Source organism: Chionomys nivalis, chromosome 23 (assembly GCF_950005125.1).
Source record: "Chionomys nivalis chromosome 23, mChiNiv1.1, whole genome shotgun sequence".
NCBI classification, from domain to species: Eukaryota; Metazoa; Chordata; class Mammalia; order Rodentia; family Cricetidae; genus Chionomys; species Chionomys nivalis.
Window position 1 is genome coordinate 8,566,044 of NC_080108.1, and position 13,631 is coordinate 8,579,674.

General features: G+C 38.7%; 1 protein-coding gene across 1 annotated transcript; it reads right to left on the bottom strand.

Annotated features, from left to right (window-relative positions):
* Positions 1-1,036: 1,036 nt before the first annotated feature.
* Positions 1,037-13,469, bottom strand: Ddias (DNA damage induced apoptosis suppressor). Its single transcript, XM_057756367.1, has 5 exons — positions 13,374-13,469; positions 8,120-8,244; positions 6,248-6,409; positions 4,900-5,017; positions 1,037-3,740 (listed from the first exon to the last, which is right to left on the bottom strand). Exons 2-5 carry the CDS (start codon positions 8,230-8,232, stop codon positions 1,416-1,418), a joined length of 2,718 nt encoding a protein of 905 aa, XP_057612350.1. The 5' UTR covers positions 8,233-8,244; positions 13,374-13,469; the 3' UTR covers positions 1,037-1,415.
* Positions 13,470-13,631: the final 162 nt, after the last annotated feature.

Here is a 13,631-nt window from a genome sequence, read left to right on the forward strand (position 1 = left end):
AAAACAATGGGTTGCAAACCCATTTAGGGTCATGTGATTTAATGTTGGAAGTCAAAAAAAAAAAAAAGTCCTTTGGTAGCAAGGTTTTTGGGAAACATATAACATGCACTCTGAGCTGTGCATGTTATGACACGCAGTGCCAAAGTGTCGTATGTTGTGAACTGCAGTGTTTTCATTGCACATGATTTTCTGCTCTTATAGTTTACTTGTGAAAAACAAAGAATAATATTTTATACGATCATTCCTAGATATGTAAATGACAAATTCATGTATATTTAGACTCACAGAATGTCTGTAGAATGTTTGATTTTAAAAACTGCCAAGTCTTGAATTTTTATTTTTTGAGAAGATTTACAGGTGTTTGCTGTGCATCTCTGTGTATGCACGTGCACATGTGTAAGTCCCCATGCCTGTGGTGGGCGCAAAGGCTAGCCAGGGGCTGTAGTTATGGGTGTTGCAAGAAACCTGGCTTCTTAAGGGTGATGAGATCTGAATTCTGATCCTCCTAACTGTGCAGCAAGTGATACTAGCTACTGTCACATCTCTCCAGTGCCTTGAGTGTCTTTAAGATTTGTAAAAATGATTTTTAGCTTGGAGTAAGTTTAAAATTTCCAGCCATCTCTGAATGATCCTAAAAATACTTCTGTCATTTTGTACTATCCATTTATGCAAAGCTGCACTCTCATCAGTGACTAAGGTCAAAATAGTAATCAACTGTGAAAAACATTTAAGATACCCTTTGTATTGAATTACCAAAGATTCAGACAAGTTTTAGCCTTCATGTAAAAGAAACACATCAGTACCACTGCATGTCCTGTATAGTACTGACGCTGTCTTAGTCAACGGAATAAAATGCACTGAGATCAGTGACCTTAACTGGCCATGTGTTACAACATCAGCCCAGCACTTATGCTCTCCTTAGCTAAAAATAAAGATATTTTGGTTTGTAAAAGTTTTATTTCTAGATGTCTATATTTTAACAAATATTTTTAAATACAAAATCAACAGATTAGTCAACAAAAGATAAAGTGCTCAGTTATCTAAATCATAGTATTTCTGTAGAAAAAAAGCCTCGAGGAAAGCTTGAAAGATCCAACAGCACTCAGCGCAGTCCATTCTCCATTAATGATTTTCCGTTAAGGATTTTTTTCTGTGTCAGGGAAAGCAAAAATTTCCAAGCAGATTTGCCTCTGTTTAAAATCTCTGGGAAATGAGTTCAAATGACTTTGTATGAAAATAATTTTGGTGACCAAGCTCTTTTTGTTTCAGACACTAAAAGTGGCAATGTTTGAAGAAGACAACATTTGACTACTGAAAAAACATCCCCAAATGGACTTTTCCTGTTTTCAGCCCATTTATAATTGTGCTTAGTTAGGACACTTCTGTTTTTGCAACTGTTGCTGTAAACATATTCTTTAACTTTTAATTTTAAACATGCTGGTTTTATGTGTAACTTTTATCAGTTTCTTTCTTGGTAACTCTTTTTGGTCAGGGGAATAATGGACAGCAAGGCATTTTCTTAAACACATGGCTTTGAATCCAAGAGTATCTGAAATAAATACTTTTTGGGTGGTAGGGGGGACCCATTCATCCACATCACTTTCAAGGCCCTCAGCAGTAGGGCAGTGGTTGATCTCTGGTTGTGTCAAACCAGACACAACAGGACTTTTAGATTTCTGGCTAGGTGTTTTTACATTCTTTGGGAAGGCTGAGGTGGCTTGACGTTTGTCATTTTCAGGGGAGATTTTTGTTTTCTTATAGTCAGCATTAAGATTTGAATATAAGGAAGGCAATATTTTGAAAGTTCCACGTAAGCCATGAATTCTTTGGTGGAAGCCTGCAACTGGAGTTGACTGTGAACATGGAACAAAGTCTTGGCTTTCTGAAAAGTCAGATTCTGAGTCTGACTGAGAACTTGCTCTTGGACACCTTGACGATATGTTCTGCAAGGGTAGTTTTTGTGAAGGCTGGTTGCAGTTTTCACCTATAACACAGTTTTCAGAGCAAGATGCTTCCCATGGTAACAAAACATCCTGTGACATTTTGGTAATTTCTGTTCCAATGTCCTTATTTTTAGCAATATTATCAAAAAGATCAGCAGAAGCATTGTAGCTACCTTCATGATCAGCAGAGAAACTTTGTGTTAAGTTACTATTGATAGGCCTGTGAGGTATTTCTTTTGCTGTAATTGTATTTCTTGGACTACTGCAAAGAGTCTCTAAAGGATATGTAAGTTTCCGACATATTGTAAAATTGTCATCTTGGTTCTTTGACCACCTATAATACTGCTTATTTTCTAATTTGTGAAGATAAGAAACATCACTGTGTTTCTTCGAACACAAGCTTGCCAATTTCCCTTTTGTATCTGAACATGATTTTTCTCCACATCCATTACAACATTTGTTCCTAAGATGAGAACAGTCACCTGTTGAGGTACTAGGTCTGAGTGAAATCTCTTCCCTTTGTTGTAGGGTTCGCTTTTGGGTAATTGATGCTTCCATATCGTTTGGAGATGTAAAGAGAGCTGACAGGCAAGTATCCAGAAACCACTCAGAGATATCACTTCTATTACTGCCTGTAGAGATAGGCTCTGCTGTCTTGTTGGGTTTTGATTCTTTTTCAATTTGAGGACTTGGATTAGACTCACAGTTGGAAAAGAATGTCTCTTTCCTAGAGTTTTCTTTCATCATGGCTTGCAATGATCTTAAGCATAAAGGAGGTGCATTCAAGACTCCAGTGTTTCTCCTGGGTGTCACAGATAACCTGCTGTGGTCTGTGTGGAATTTATCAGTGCCATTATCTATAACCTGTTTTCTGTCCTTAGGATCTGTCTCAGTGATGGCAATCTCATTTTCAACAACTTCCAGAAACTTGTTCAGGCTTTCAGAGAATGGTAGGTCATCCCAAATCAAGGTCTGGGAAGCACTTGGAGTTTCTTTAGATCTCAGTGACGACAATGAAAATGCAGATCTCTCTTGAAGGATGGAGGTAGTATTTATGTCACGATGCTGGTAACATGGGATATCATCCTGGGAATACTCACTTTTAATTGCTGCTTCACTGTAGCACTCTGCATTGTCTTCTTCAAAGGGGTCTTGCATTTGTGGAGGGAGTAAACTACTAGAGCCAGAGAGCCTAGTTTCACGAAAACCGGGGCAAACTGGACTCAGATGATCAGCTTGTACACCAAAGTCTCCGCCCAACTTTCCTGTTGTATTATTCTCGTCCATACAAGAATCACGGCTCTGAGAACTCTGAAGGGGATCATGCCAGTTCTTAGAACCGGTGGCTTTGGAAAAGGAGATGTACTGTCTGTTTTGGTTAGGACTACCACTCACCATGGTTTGTTCTGAAGCTGAAAAGTCATCATTAGCTGTTACTTGTGAATCAGTAGAAGTCAGTTCAAGAGATGGCTGCCAGAATCTGAGAAAATCATTTCTGTCACAGGACTCCAGAAAGCAGGATGTTTTTCCAGAGCTACGTCTGCTGCTAAGATCACTGTCCGAGTGATCTAAAGAGAGCGAGTGACTGCTGCACTCCTGAGAGTCGCAGTGCTGTTTCTTGAGATTGGAACTGTGCAAAAGCTGATTTAAGTAGTCAATGACAGTAAAGCCTGTCACATGTGGACTGGGCAGAACCATCTGGGAAGCTACCAGCGTTCTGACTTCTCCTTTGTGCTTACAGCATGGCTGCAAGAAGTTACTGGGGTCTGAATCATGTCCACATACATCTTCAAAATTCTATGAAAGAAGTAAATGAATTTAAATGAGAAGAAGATGGCTTTCTCTTGGCACAAGCAGACAGGAATTTAAGGGCTAAATGAGAGTGATGCTAACTCCTTTAACTCCAAGCCCTGCACTGTTACTGAAAGAGCAGCACATACCAAAGACCATGGGCCTGGGACACAGACTCAGTCCAGCAGCTACCAGGGACGCTGGGGTTCTAGGTACCTTATTTAACTCCTCTGTGCCTCACTTTCTCACTTATGAAATAAAGGATGTTGATTAACAATAAGAAAATTGGATAATACTTAGAAAATAGTATCTAGTCTATAAATGCTGGTATACTATTATATTTGTAAAAAAAAAGAACAGAAAAAAGAAAACTAAACTATGTAATATTTTAACAAAGTATAGTTTGTTAGCTCTTGGTTTCTCCGTCTTTGGGTTTTCCTTAGTGCCCATTTGGTAGTACTATATTTTCTTGACTACATTCCATTTAGAGTGTAATCAAATTTCCATTTGCTCTTTTTAATTTAGAATAGCTTCTTACTACTCCTTCAGAGTTAGTACATTTTAACTCTTTCTACTACTATGTATTTAAGTGTATGTATTTAATTTAAGAACATTCTTCTTAATCTATTCTTTTTGAGACAGGGCCTTATTACGTAGCCCTGGCTGGCCTGGAACTTACCAAGTAGATCAGGATGGCCTTGAATTTAAGAGATTCATCTGGCTCTGCCTTCCAATGCTGAGATTAAAGGTGTGTACCACCGTACCAGACCTTAATATATTTTTAATGTTTTTAAACAATACTTAGACATTTGTCTTTGAGGTTATTTCTCTCATTTGATAGAAACCACAAAATTTTACTAAGTAATTTGTATAGAATTTGGAGTAAAAGAAAAGTAATCTTCCAGAACCAAAAATCTAATAACTTTTGCAATTCATAATAAATTCCCCTTTTAAAAACATTCAATTGGGCTTCTCTGGCTTTTGTAATAGGGGGTTGTAACCTATAATATTGAAATAGATCTCATGTAAGCTATTTCTATAGTTTCATATGTGTCTGTCAACTCTAATATCTATATAACTTGTTCTAAAAATAACAAGGAGAGTTACAACCTTTTCATTTCAATGGGGATCAGAGGACATTCAAAAGGAAGTTGATTTCAATTACCGTCACTCCAAAGACAAAGCTTTGCCCGACGAAACAATTCTCCACCGCTGTGGTCAAGAGGCTTTGCCTCCCACCACTGTCAAGGGCTTCTGGGGTTTCACCAGAATCCTCAAGGTACCTTTGAGAGAAAGTGTTCACAGTGATGAGCTTTGAAATTTTACTTTGCAGTACAATCAGGAGACATAATTATTTTAAAATATGGTATGTCCCTAGTAGGCTTCAAAAGTATAAAAAAAGAAAAAAAAACATTTAAAGCCATAGGAAAACCCAACCTATCTAGTGTGAATAAGATGCCTGTGAAGTCTGGGGAAGGAGCGTAGAGGTAGACTAGCATGTGTACGGTCTGCCCTAAGTTCCGGCCATAGCACTGTGAAGGAAAAAGTGCACACTTACTTCATCTGCAGATCTCAAAGGTACGCTAAGGAAAGCAGCAGTGGCAGTAACAGTCTTTCTGCTGTCCCTTTCCTTCAAATGAGTCTGCTCTAAGGTACAATGATACGAGCACTGATGACTAGGGAAAGAGGGGAGGGAAGACAGTGACGAGGAGAAAATTGTTTACTTATATGGATTCTTAAAGTCTTAAGGCTGGGTCTTATTAGGTCAATATGGCAGACTGAATGTAATTGGCCACCATAAGCTCACAGGGAGTGGCACTATTAGGAGGTGTGGCTTTGTTGGAGGAAGTGTTGAAGTCTCCTATGCTCAATCTACGCCCGGTGTCAGTTCACTCCCTGTTGTCTGTGGATGCAGATGTAAAACTCCCAGCTCCTTCTCGAGCACCGTGTCTGCCTGCACACCACTAGTCCTGCCATGATGATAACGGACCAAATCTCTGAACTCTAAGCCACCCCAATTAAATGTTTTCTTTTATAAGAGTTGCCATAGTCATGGTGTCTTTTCATAGCAATAAACACTAAGATAGTCAAACTTAAGGGATAAATCTGCAAAGTGACTGAAAGAATTGACTAACTTGTATTAGAGTTTTATAATATTTTATTTGTTTGTTTGTTTGGTTTTTCCAGACAGGGTTTTTCTGTAGCCGTGGAGCCTGTCTTGGAACTCACTTTGTACACCACGTTGGCCTTGAACTCACAGAGATCCACCTGCCTCTGCTGCCCAAGTGCTGAGATTAAAGGCATGTGTGCTACCACTGCCCGGCTATAGTTTTATAATGTTTTAAATAGTTAAATATTCCTTTTCCAGTAGATTATCTTTTAAGGAAACTGATGGCTTGAGATAAAGGGGTTCTTCTGAGTAAATGCAAACACCTTCAATTCATGTATTTTCGAATCCTACAGGCTTGCTAGAAGAGCAGTCAGGTTAAAAAAAATGCTTTAAAAACTCTCACCTCTTCAAACCAGTGGCAGTGAGTCCAAAAAAAGTGTCTAAGCAGCTCCCAAACACAGTAATGACACACAATCTGCTGGATTCCGCAACTTTTAAGGACAGTCTGTATCTGTAATTGACACTTTCAGCTTCACCACTAGAGCCACACTTGGGACAAGTAAACCTAGAAAGGTTGGGGAGACAGCAAAGAGTTGTCCAAATTTAGGTGATAGTTTGCATATCAATAGTGAACTTCATTCCTAAACTACTTACAATCAACAACTTCCTTTTGTTTTTCTCTTTCCCAAGGCAGGGTCTTGTGTGACAAAACCGGCCCCAGACTGTTTCGTATATCCCTGACCTCTCCCTCCAGGAAGAGGGGACTAGAGTCATACACATACATACATACGGCTAGGTTAATAAACTTTATAAATTTTAGTACCACCAAACTGAAAGAAACATATACCAAACAGCGAAGAAACTGATGGGAAACAGTATAACAAAATAATAACCTTGAAATATTATACACCAAGAATTTACTTGTAAGCCAGGCAGTGGTGGCAGACACCTTTAATCCCAGCACTTGGGAGGCAGAGACAGGCATATCTCTGAGTTCAAGGCTGGCCTGGTCTACAAAGCAAGTTTCAGGACAGCCAGGGATATACCGAGACCCTGGGAATAAAATAGAATAAAATTTCTTTTAAAAAGTTACTTGTATTTTTCTTAATGTCTTGAAATTTATTAGTTTTTAAAAGATTTATTTTTCAGTATGTGTATGTGTCTGCATGTGTATATAGGCACACAGGTGACCTCTGAGGACAGAGGTATTGGGTGTCCAGGGGCTAGAGTCATAATCTCTCCAACCTCTAAAAATTACTTTAATTCACCAGGATATGTTAAGATCATTAGATTATTATTAGATTACAAAAGCTAGACATCAAAGGCACACAAGTTAACTTGTCAAGATAATAAGATAATATGTAATTGTAACCAAAGGATACTTAAAAAACTCTTGTTCTATACGGCTTGGACTTGGGTTAGTTACTAGATGCCTGGGATCCTGAGGACTGGGTCTGTAACCGTCAATGCATAGGAAAGACAAAACAAAACCAAGCAAACACTATGTCACAAATCTTTCAAGCTAAAGTGTCAGTCTGCTTCTTTTTGCAGTGAGCACACTATATTTTCCTCAGGAGTCCTTGCTGTGTCTGTGCTGGGCAATTCCTTCCTCACCACTGAGCTCTAGTCTGTAATATCTTACAGCTGTGATCTTCATTTTTCTTGTTTTTCTAAACAACCCTTTAAAACATGGTAATGGGAGATACTAGGATCTTACTTTCCCATGCTGCTAATAATTTGGCTTAGAGAGTGGCAAAGCAGAAACAGAAATCAATGTTAGGTATCATTGGACTGTTGCCAACAAGCAACATGAGTCAATGAAATGATTCAACATATCATAAATAATATTAGCATAGGCTAATTATTATTGCTTTTTATGGGCAACATTGAAGATGAATCTGTAAGAATCCATTCATATAATCTCATTCAAATGTGCTAGAGTCTGTACTGTAAGATGGCCATAGAATAAAGAAAACTGACTCACTAGAATATAGCCCATTTTTATTAGTTCCAAGATGTAATAAAGTGAACTGTTTCAAATACACACAATAAATCTTTTAGAGTTTTAAAGTAATAATGCATTTATGTATAGTGAGAATTACTAGCAAATCTTAAAATAATTAATACTCAGTTCTATTCTAAGATAGCAGAAGAACCAACTCTGAGAATTCCTGAGAGAATCTGATGCTCTGTGCAGTAAACTTAGTGTGCATTCGCCCCTAAGTCACACAAGGTGTCAACTTGTACTTCCCCGCACGGTGGTCTTTAATTTTACCTCTGGGAGTCAAGGACTATCCGAGAGAAGCACCTCTGACATGATGGATATATAAAACTCGAGTTCTGGAGAGCAAGCACTGAGGCAAGGAGGAACCTCCGTCTTCTATTCATGTGTCTGTTGTCCTAGAAAACAAGCATGGGGCTTAATACAAATGTCAAATCACATGTGAATTATTCCTCTTCTGAAAACCAAACAGTCAATATTATCTTTTGTTTCATTATCAAAGTGAAGACAGCTTAGTGTCAGTGTACTGGGAGATTAAATCTGGGGCCACACACATGGTAATCAAGGAGCCTATTACTGAGTTACATCCCAAGCCCTATGATGATGTACTGAAAAACTGAACCACTACTTCGGAGTAAGTAGTCTATTCTAGTAATTCAGGAGAGACTTCACTTAGCTCATTCATGTTTTTTTTTTTAAATAAATTTATTCATCTATTTATTTTACATCCTGCCAGTTTCCTCTCCCTCCTCTCTTCCCAGTCCCTCCTCTCCCAATCCACTCCTCCTCATTTTCTGTTTAGGAAAGGGCAGGTCTCCCATGAGTACCAACAAAATATTTCATATCAAATTGCAGTAAGACTAAACACCTCCCCAAGTATTAAGGCTGGGCAAGGAAACCCAGTGAGAGGAATAGGGTCCACATTCGTTACAAAAGATATAGAAGTTTTTTAATGGGAAGGATATTCCATGAACCTTCTTTCTTCCTCCTCCCTGTGCTTTTGAGGGTTCTCCCTATTTTTGTCTAGGCCGGTCTTGAACTCATGGGCTAAAGTGATCCCGAGTAGCTTCAATTACTGGGACAGAAGCTGAAAACGGCTTTAGTAGATTTCACTGAGCAGAGTTTCACAGTTTGGGGGTAGAAAAGGGACTTACAACTAGCAAATAAAAATGTTATAAGGTCTAAGAGATCAAGCTTTTAAAGCAATTCTTGTTTATATAAGCATATCAAAGAAATTAAAGAGCAATACCCTCTACTTTTATAATTTGACTTTAAATTCTTTCAATTGTACATTGGCTTACCATTTTCCCTCATTGATTAGCTTATGCTAATAAGGTAATAAAATAATTGTCTTCAAATAAAGGACTCTAGGTCAATTTGTAAAAATGTTTGACCTGTTTTGGAGATTGGCACCAGTAAACTCTGACAGTGGAATTCAGTTAGGCACAGCATTTTAAGTACCAACAGAAATGTATTGACTGTGAAGACTCACATGAATCCTGTGTCAGGATAACATTTCCATGAAAATAAGATTTTCCCATTGCTTTTTCCATGGAAGTCTCATTAAGTATATAAACTACACTTATGGGTAGACCCCATTCCCAGACAGCCAACACAAAGTAAAATCAATGATATTTTAGTATTATATTTCCTAGTTAGGGCATTTTTTTCTTACTGATCTTTTGCTTGTACATTATGGTTTCTAGAATTTTATGGGTTTTGTTTTTGTGGGTCTGCGTTTTTCTTTTTTTTTTTTAAATTCTTTTTCCTTGCTTGTTTCTTTTTTTTTCCTCCCACCAATTTCCCTCTTTTATTGGAAAGAGATTTTTTTTTTCCCTCACATAATAAATCCTGATTTTGGTTTCTCCTCCACACCTTCCAGTACCTCCCCTCTCCCACTGCAACCCACCCCCTTTCTGTTTCTCATTAGAAAACAAACAGGGTTCTAAGGGGTAATAATACAATAGAGAAGGCAAAGATTATTGTGGGCCTATGTTTATGGGGGTCCAACACAGAATTTTATAGTCTACATGGACATTCAAATTATTCTTTATGCACTGTGGGAGGTACCAACTATTTATAGGCAGGTCTGTTCTGTTTAAGAAAAGCAGCTGAATGTGAGCCTGGGAGTCAAATATTAAGCAGAGATCTGCCATGGTCTCTGTTTTAGTTCCTGCTTCTAGGTTCCTGCCTTGGCCTCCCTCTGTGATGAACTATAAACTATAAGGCAAATAAACTGCTTCCTCCCCATCAAAACTTTATGAGTTTGTTTTTTTTTTTTTTTTTTTTAAACACAGGAATTGTAGATGGATTGGTCTGTAATTTAACTAAGACGCTGTACTGTATTGTGGGCACATATTTTTCCCTTTGAAGTGCTAGGGTTGGAACCCTGGACCTCATATGTACTAGGTAAGCACTTTATTACCAAGCTATACTTTCAGTCTCTTCTTGGGAGAGGGCCTCTAAGTTTCCCAAGGATGGAATTTGTGGCTCTCCTGACTCAGCCTCTGAGTAGGTGGGATGACAGATATGTGCCACCAGGTCTGTCTAGATAACACAACTTACCAATACAAGAAAAAACAATACAAACATGACATTCTAAAGTTAATTTATAAATTATGCAAGCATGAATTGCTCACATTTTAAGAAGGTTGGTTGCTGCCTTTTATTTAAGGGTTTATTGCCCTCTAGTGGATCAAATACATATATAAAAACAACAAAAAAAACTCTAATTCACAAGTAAATTTAAGAATTAAAATGAAAGAGTTCATTTTCTTTTTTATTATTTTTACTGTTGGTGCTTCTTCACCTGGCAAGCCCAAACGGTAAAAAGATACTTCATTCATTGAGCGAAGGACAATACTATTGAAATTCCTCTCTAGCACCCACGAGTTTGTTAATTTTCTTTGTTCTTTCTTTGTTTCCTTCAATGATAAGTGTCTCCTATCTCATATCTCTACTACTTTGCATGGGTTATGGTGAATGCGTGCTTGATGAAGTATCAGGACTGAGTAAGTATTAAAGTTAGAAAAACATTATAGACCTGAGAACAACTTCCTATCTGGCTCATCCTATATATATATTCCTTCTTTCTATTATGCTGGGAAGGAAGGCGGTACAGTACCACATTTCTTTCAGCTTCATCAGTCAGAAAACTATGTTCCAATATATTTACTCACTATACTGAGCTCAATATATTTACTTACTGTAATATATTATACACTTGTTAAATGCCAACTGTTGCTATATGTAGTGAGGGGCAGCCAGACACAGTCCTTTCCTAGTTACTAGATTTGTGTTCTAGTATAAGAGATGACAGAAAATGATTGACTAGCTATATAAGTGAAATGTACATAATACCTTGAGAAAATTTAAAAAGAGACTGATCAGGTCTTTGCTTGGGGGTGGGATAAGGAGAGAGACAGGATTAGGATAATGTAATTTTTGTTTAGAAAAAAATATTTTCTGTCAGAGTGATGGTATTAAAAATTCATTAAAATTCTTTATAAACCTAAAATATTTTCTAAATGTATAATTTTGGGGGGAGTATTTATTTTATTTTTCTTTATATGTATGTGTTTGTCTCTCTGTGTATTTGTGCACCATCTTCTGGAGCTGGTGCTACAGGTGGCTCATAGCTGGTGCTACGGCTGGATGTGGGTGCTGAAAACTGAGCCCAGGTCTTCTATAATACCAGCAACGTCTCTTTACAGCTAAGCCATCTCTTCCCTAAATGTATAGCTCTTATAATAAGAAAAACCATAATAAAAATACTAGGCAGGAAACAGCAATAAGACACAAGGAAACATCAGCTTCTCCTAATCTCATACATCTAAGAGTAGAAATAAGAAGATCGGGAGGGAGACAGGAGAAAGTCTAAGTGACATGGCATACTGAAGAGAATAAATTGTTCCCCTCCTTTGTTTTCCAGTGATTGCCTAGGTCAGTGACCAAGAGGGAAGGCACAGGCACAGTCTTAAAGCCATTTGGGGGAACTACACCACAACCAAGTTACTTTCTAAAGTGCCATGAAAAAGAATGGTAACAGGAAAGTTGGGAGTGGTAGTACACACTTTAAGCCTTTAAGCTCAGCACTCAAGGTGGAGGCAAGGGATCTCTGAGTTCAAGGCCACCCTGGTCTACAGAGCCAGTTCCAGGACTGCCAGGGATACACAGAACCTGTCTTGGAAAAAAACCAAAACTTAAACTAAACAAAAAAACCAAACCCAAAACCAAACAAAAAACCAGAGGGAGAGTGGGAGAAAGGGGGGGGGGAGAGGGAGAGAGAGAGAATAGTAACATGGAAGGGGAAGTGCTATAAACTGTAAACAGAAAGTTACTTAATGAAGGAGAATGAATCAATGTGCAGAGCATCCTCTTCACTCTACAGACTACAGACCGTTCTGCCAATGGCAATGAGGTGGGACAGAAAGGGGAAATGTGGGGACATAGAAGGGAAAGAAGCCCTCTAGTTTGTCTTTCTCACTGAGTCCTGAAACTGCAATGCGACTGCTAAGCCAAAGTTGCGTATGTAAGTATATGTTCCAAAGACTTCACATTTGAGAAAAGACTGCTGGACCCCGATTTCCAGTTTATTTTCTCATTACTAACTTGTCAGAAGGCAAGTCCATGAAAAACCTTATTCACATAAGAACATTCACTTCAAGGATGCACCTGGAAGAGGCAGAAAGATTCTAAGTTCAAGGAAACCACATTTTCCAGACACATCAGAGTCAATAGACACAAGCGCTCAGAGACTGTGACAGCCCACACAAGGCCTGCACAGGCTCCACACAGACAAAAATCCCAGCATGGGAAAGGAGAGCGTACCGTCGCCGGAGGGGGAGATCACTTCTCTTCAGTGGAGCGACAGTGCGTATATAAGCACATACCACGGCAAGGCCAGTACTGAGAAGGAGAGATGGCCAATGCAAATGGAATGCTTTTTTTTTTTTAGAGAGAGAAAGAGCATAAAGATAGGTAGGCAGAGAACTGGGGGAGAAGCTGGGGAAGGGGAAAGAATATGATCAAAATAAATGATATGAAATTCTTAAAAAATTAAATAAACATAAAAATGTTAGAAAAAGAAAAAAAAGATGTGGATCCTATCTTAAGGTTTTTAATTCAGTCGGGTTCATAATTTCTTTTGAATGCGTTCTTGTGTGCAAAGTCTTTACATCATTATGTGATCTACCCAGAGAATTTAAAAGACCAACTAACAATCAGGATGCTGTGCAGGAGAGATGGCTCATTCCTTATGAGCACATTCCCAGCATGTGCACAGCAGCTCACCACTGTCTGTTAATAACTAGAGTTAACAGACATTCATCGCACTTTTCTGGCTCCCATAGGAACCAGGAGTGTACACACTGCACAGGCACCGTGAAGATAGGACGCAGGTGGATCATGTCTGGATGTCCTGTCTTCTGACAGGTAAGTCACCAGTCTCTCCAGTCCTCGGGACTGTTTCTCGGCACCGTACGCGTAACAAGCCATCTTTTTCAAACCGCTGAAAGGGTACACTCACCCCTGTAGGAAGTCAATCCTCCATTCTAGGGATGAGGAAGAGGGGGTAGGCCGTCTTCCCTTTCTTTACTCCTTCCGCTTTTCATGTTGATTCAGGGTACTGCTCAGTGGTACAGCAAACCTAAATACAAAAATACAAAAAAGACACAAGCCATTGCCACCCAAAACCTAGAAGAAAATCTTCCATGCCCTGTAAGATAACCCTAGACTTCTAATTTCCTGTTTTACAGCCCCAGAGGCCTCACTGTGGACGGAGAAA